Source organism: Lactuca serriola, chromosome 1 (genome assembly GCF_051521515.1).
Source record: "Lactuca serriola cultivar US96UC23 chromosome 1, Lser_US96UC23_V15, whole genome shotgun sequence".
Taxonomy (NCBI): Eukaryota; Viridiplantae; Streptophyta; class Magnoliopsida; order Asterales; family Asteraceae; genus Lactuca; species Lactuca serriola.
In genome coordinates, this window is record NC_136408.1 from 196022889 (window position 1) to 196029829 (window position 6941).

Sequence of the window (6941 nt, forward strand, 5' to 3'; positions counted from 1 at the left end):
AATATTTAATTCACATGTTACTCATTCTATGAGTTTTTATAAACACATTCTGATTGTTCTTAAGGTCTATAAGAAACCATGATTTTTTTTGAATGGTTTTTATGCTAATGAAATACTCATTTTAACAAAAAGTAACCAACTAGGTATTTTTTGGAAAATGATGTTTTGCTAAACAAGAATATGAATTTTTTTTTCACACTTATTAGTTGTACTTCAAATGTAAAATGCTTTAATGGTGTGTACAGAAAAACGTTATAGCATTGTACCTTTGAAGTACAATGGTTTAGTAAGGAAAAATAGAAATATAAATGGAAAAACGTTATAACATTGTATTGTTAAAGTATCGTTCACTACAAACAACGACATTGTACTTTGAAAGATTTTATGAACCATCCGGTGTTGTTTCAATAGTACATTGAATCATATTTTCGAAATAAATACATTTTTGAAAGACATTATTAATCAATACATTGTTCGTTGAAAAGAAACATAAATCACTAAATTGAAACCAATGTTTAGTGATAATTTCCAATACATTGTATCTTATTTTTAATGACATATGTTCTAAAACAAACTAATCTCTGAGTTGAAACTAATCATTGCTCACACAAAAGAAATTAATTATCGAAACAAATTATTTGCACCCGTCGCTTGGCGCGGCTAAACGGCTAGTGTGTGTGTGTGTGTGTGTGTGTGTGTGTGTATATATATATATATATAGGATATAGATCTGGTAAGAAATTTTTTTTGGTAGGAAGGTAAGAAATTTTTTTTTCGACTTATTTTTTTGACGAACAAAACAAATGAATTACCAAATGAATCAATAATAACATGATTCACCAAAAAAATTTCTGAAAAAACATTTCGATGATTCATTTTTATAATGATTTTGTTGATATTCATTAAAATTGTCATAAAAGTGAATTTTTTTTTCTTGATTTACCTAAAAATGAATCATAAAGGTGTTTTTTTCGGAATTTTTTCTTGTGAATCATCTTACTTTTGAATCATCTAATGATTCATTTTATTTTTTTTGCTAAGAAAATATGCATATAAAAAATTTCTTACCTTCCTACCAAAATTTTCCTTCTTATTTGATATCCATTATATATATATATATATATATATATATATATATATATATATATATATATATATATATATATATATATATATATATATATATATATACATTTTAGTTAATTTTTTCAAAACAATAAAGAAATAAACATCTAAAATATAAATTTAAACTCTTAATTAAAATGAGGGTCAAACTTAAAACCCAATTACTAATCTAGCCAAATTCTTTATTGAATTTTCTATTTTTAATAAATTTAAGACTTGACCAAAAATAGCAATCAAAACCGTATGCCAATAAAATCATCTTCTCTTTTCACTAAACGGTCTACGATTGTGGGTTATATATTTAAGTAATATTTCTTTCATCTTTACAAAACAAAACATTAGGCCAAAAATGGTCTATGGTATCCTCTGAGTGGTCTATTGTTTCTGAAACTATAGACCATAAATGATCCACTGTTTCGGCCAAAACATTTTGATGTACAAGTATTTAATGCTCGTTTTGTGCATTAAACGTTTGTATACCTTAGGTTTATTAGGAATCTATGGTTTTAGTTTTTAATTTTTTTGTTTTTTTCCAAAAGAAAAAAACATATCTACTAATTCTCATACTAAACAAGAAAAACAAGTCGTAGAGGAATCTTCTTTCCAAAAAAAACAAGAAAAACAAAAAAAAATCAAGATTTGGAGACACACTTGATTATTTTTTGAAGGCGTAATTGAGAGAGAATTTAAACTTTAAACACACACAAAATCAGCTAATATTCCGGACTGACGGACCCTGAAAATGTAGACGACCCACCAAATAGTAGCTCAATGTCCTTAAAGAGTAGTCAATTAACCGTTAACCGTAATGTATGTAACGTTGACCGTAGACCACTTAATTATTTGCGGTTTTAAAGTCTAGTCGAGATAAATGTTAATTTTTTACAAAAAACTAATAAGTAAGTTAGGATTTTGTATCTCCAAACTTAAATATTTTAAATAAATCAAAGTCTTTTGAAATTCTTAATGGAGGGTCACAATTAAATATTTGTAATGACATGATGGGGATTGATTGAAAGGTAAACAAATCAATTTTCTAAATAATTGTTTGTACATTAATTTTTCTGCAAATACGAGCATCGTTTATTAAACATAAAACCTTATAAAGGATTAAAGGGTACAAAATCTAGTTTTTTTAATACAACATAAAACTTTATATGACAATAAAATAATAGGGGGGGAAGGAAGACCGTCAATTAGAGGGGGCTACAAACTGTGCTTTGTCCTTTGTGCAATCACACTTCAATAATTTCCTATATATCCTTTTTTCATTTCTTTATTTTTGTTATACGTTGGTTCTCTTTTCTAATTTGAATGTGAAGAAGTCAATGGGGTCAATGGGAGAATCCGAGGTAGTGTTGTTGGGGTGGCGACTAAGCATGTTTGGTGCAAGGGTTAAAATTGCTTTGGCTGAAAAGGGCGTCAAGTATGAGTACAAAGAAGAAGACTTGCCACACAAAAGCCCTCTTCTTCTCGAGCTCAACCCGGCTCATAAAAAAATCCCAGTTTTGATTCACAAGGGAAGATCTGTATGTGAATCTAAAATCATACTCGAGTACATTGATGAGTTGTGGAAGAGTAAATCACCATTGTTGCCTTCAGATCCTTATCTCAGATCTCAAGCCAAGTTCTGGGCTGACTATATTGATAAGGTATGATATGTATATTTGTCTTCTTTAATATCTTGCCACAAACAAAGAAAGAAAATACATATATATGCTCGTTAACTCTTGTAAAACATTGGTAAATTCCTATTCCACACCGTTATTTGTTACTCTCTTTAGAAAATCTTACTAAGATCATCTCTGATCATAACACCCTTTTCTACATCAACATGTTATCCCCAACTCATTATGGATTTATGGCTATGTTTAATAAACTAAAAAGTAACCTATAATTTAGCTAACTTTAAAGCTATGGTTTTTACTCTAACTATCAATAGTTTTTTAAGAGCATCCACAATGATCAATTTAATAAAAGAGTTGAATGAAATGACAAGTCTATGCGTCATTCAATGGATGAAACTCAAATATTGTGAGATGACACCTTGGCATTCAATAGATTTGAAGCTCAATAACCATTGAACTCTTCAATGGAAAAAATGAAAGTTTTAATTCTTAAATATTAACTATAAATTATATTTTGTAACATTTTATTGAACTTTGTACAGTTCAATACATTGTAGAGAAAAAAAAATAATAGAGTTATATGGATTGTAGAATGATAATGTGACAATCTATTGAATTTTATGGAATTTAATGCATTATGGATTCACTGAAAAGATTTAAATTAATAAATTCTTCCAATTTTGCCCTTCAATAAAACATAATCATTCCATTAACGTTAATCTCTCATAAACTAAAAAGTAACCTTATCTCTCATTAAAGTTACACCAATTTTTATTATGAAGTATATAAATTAATTGCAAAATACTAATCAAACATCATCATTGTTTAGAAATTATTGAGGGAAAGTATAACTTTTGAATATATTCTTTAAAACCATAACAATTTCTCTTAAAAGTTAAATGTCGAATTTAACTAATTAAAAGTTATTGCTTTACAGATAAATAGAGACTACAAATTAAGTTATGTAGAACTTTTTTATTTGTACACAATCTTATTTAGATATTTTTAAAATTTTACCCCCTTTAATGATAAGATTATTTGGTAACAAGGTATTGTCTAAAGCATAAAGCTTACACATAGTTTGTTAACATTGATAGGTTATATATGACGTTGGGATGAAATTCATGGCGGGTCCAAAAGGTCAAGAAATGGAAAAAGCAAGGCATGAATGGTTTGGATACCTCAAAGTGTTGGAAGGGGAGCTTGGGGAGAAACCATATTTTATGGGTGATACCTTTGGTTATGTAGATATTGCATTGATGTCTTACTACAACCATTTTTATACATATGAGACTCTTGGGGACTTCAGTTTTAAGATAGAAAGTCCAAAGTTGTTTGCTTGGGCTACAAGATGCATGAAAAGGGAGACTGTTTCAAAGAGTCTTCCAGATCCACACAAGATTTATGATCATACAATCGTATACCGAAAGAGCATTGGCGTACAAGAGTAGTACGTATCAAATCGTGGTGTTTGTTTTATGTTATTAGGAAATAAATCCATAAGTAGCTTTTCACATCAATAAGTTAATTTCGTTGAAGAATTCAATCCATATCTTGCGGATTGTTTCTCAATTAATAGTTATAATATTTTCTTGAGCTTTTTCTTTTATTTTAATTTTTTAATACTGTGTATGTTACTTTTCTAGGATTTTTTTTATGAACATGTTATTATTTTTTGTGTTTACTTTAATGACTTTTGTTTGTAATGTGAGATACATACAATTTATCTAATAGCTTATGCTTTCTTGTGGAATAAAGTATGAATTTATGATGTAGGTTTAAACCTCTAGAAATCACTGTTGAAAAAAAAAAAGAATATTTATAATTTGAGATCGGAATATCTAATCAAAATTTTGAATTTTTTTATTACTTTATAAGATATAAATTTTGAGAATAAGTTTATAATTTTGCTTTAAAATAAATATATATAAACAATTATGACTATCAAATAAATATATAAATTGTTATATATATATATATATATATATAGAGAGAGAGAGAGAGAGAGAGAGAGAGAAAGAGAAAATGGTTCAATTGATAAAAAATGTTGAAAATGAAGCATTCTCAGTCACATATTTGTTTTGTCATAAAACACTTAGACGTATCAGAGAAAATGAATACCGGATACATATATTTTCAACAAAACATATTTCCTTAAACTATGTTAATTATTACTTTAATATACACAAAAATATTTTTTTTCGTTTTTTAAATTTTTAGAAAGCTATTTTTATCGAAAAATGATTTTTTAAATATATGAAAATTCATTATTTTTTTATTCTCTATAAATAGACATCCATATTGATATAGTTTTAAAATAAAATAAATTTTTATTAGAGTTTCAGCTCTCGTTATTCATAAATGAATAAAAATTGATCAGATTTTTGTTACACTATATTCGTTATTCATTTATGAATAAAATATATGTTTATCTTTTTATAATTTAATTATCATTTATATATAAATATAACACGTAATAATACTTTCTTGTCCAACAATATTTTTTACATCATCATTCGACACATGTTATATTTATATATGAATAAAATGTGTATTAGTGGTCGTCATATTTTATATTCATATATAAATAAATAATTTATCAGATTTTTGTTATAGTTCATTTGTTATTCGAATATACATAAGTAGTATGTTAATAAAAGACGACGTTCTTTAAAAAAATGAACTACTTATTAATATATTAATAACAAATGAATTGTAATAAAATTATGATAAATGTGTTTTTCATATATGAATATAACTTGTGAGGAAGACTAATATACATTTTTATCATATGTAAATATATAACATGTGACGAGAGCTAATATAAACTGTAATGAATTTATATATGTTATATTTATATATAAATGATATTTTAAACTATAAAAAAATGAATTATATTTTTTATTCATAAGTGAATAACGAATGCAGTATAGTAAAAATCTGATGCATTTTTATTCACTTATTAATAACAAGAGCTGAAACTATAAAACAGATAAAAATTTTATTTTATCTTAAAACTATATCAATATGTATGTCTATTTAAAATCATTTTTCGATAAAAATAGCTCCTTAAAAATAAAAATAAAAATGAAAAAAACTATGTTTTTTTATATATTAAAGTAATGATTAGCATAGTTTAAGGAAACATCATTTGTTGGAAAACACATGTATAGTCCTTTCCCATTTACACCGGTAGGTTAGAGGTTTTCCGGTAAAAATAATTGATTAGTTGTGAACGATTCCCTCATTCTCAACCTTTTTTTTAATTTCTGAATTGAACTTATATATATATATATATATATATATATATATATATATATATATATATATATATATATATATATATTACTATCTTATAAAAGAAATCTCACTATTTCTAAAAATAGATTGAATATAATAATATTATTTTTTTAAGACGTTCAAATCATTAAGCTAATAGTACACGTAGTCATCAATAAAATAATATTAAATTTTAACTTATGTTTTAAATCCTTATATTTCTCAACAAATTCTATCTTCTTCCCTAAATTTAGGATAATTCAAAATTTGAAATCATCATAAAATACATGTTGATTCAAATATCCCTCCTGCAGATGGCTCTTTCTTAACAGGTTTTTATTTTAATCCTTACTTGTAATTGATTTCATCATTTTTAACTTTTTGTATTTTTATCTTATAAATATATTGGGTGAAGGCTTTATTATATCTGGTTTGTTTCTAAAAAGGTTTTTACTATGTTTCTTTAATTTGTTGGCTTTGCAGGTTCAAAGAACTCAACCAAGAGGGTCAGTTAGAGCATTGTATTATCATTAGTTTGTATATTTTGACATCTTACTTTTGCAATAAAGAACGGTTAAACACAAGATTTGACATGATTAAGGTAGTTTGTATATTTTTTATCTTGTTTAGTCTAAAAATGAAACATTTTTCATCATTGGTCCTTATAATATCAAGTTTCATCACATGGACTTCCTGATTACGATAATTATTGTCCTTATTATAAGGTTCTATATAGATTTTGTTCAATATTTTAAGGTTTCGAGAACCTAAATCAATATGAATCCTTGAATTACATACCATCGTTGAAAATGTTTTAATTTGTGACCAAACTTGGTTTAAAATCACAATGAACAAGTTGACACCTGAGTATTTTGGCCTTCTCAAAGGCCTATTTATCGACTTTTGAAT

At 25.8% G+C, this 6941-nt stretch overlaps 1 protein-coding gene across 1 annotated transcript; it reads left to right on the top strand.

The window, feature by feature from the left end:
* Positions 1-2399: 2399 nt before the first annotated feature.
* On the top strand, positions 2400-4362 carry LOC145102752 (putative glutathione S-transferase). Its single transcript, XM_079040224.1, has 2 exons — positions 2400-2777; positions 3851-4362. The coding sequence occupies exons 1-2, from the start codon at positions 2454-2456 to the stop codon at positions 4202-4204; spliced, it is 678 nt and encodes a 225-aa protein (XP_078896350.1). The 5' UTR covers positions 2400-2453; the 3' UTR covers positions 4205-4362.
* Positions 4363-6941: the final 2579 nt, after the last annotated feature.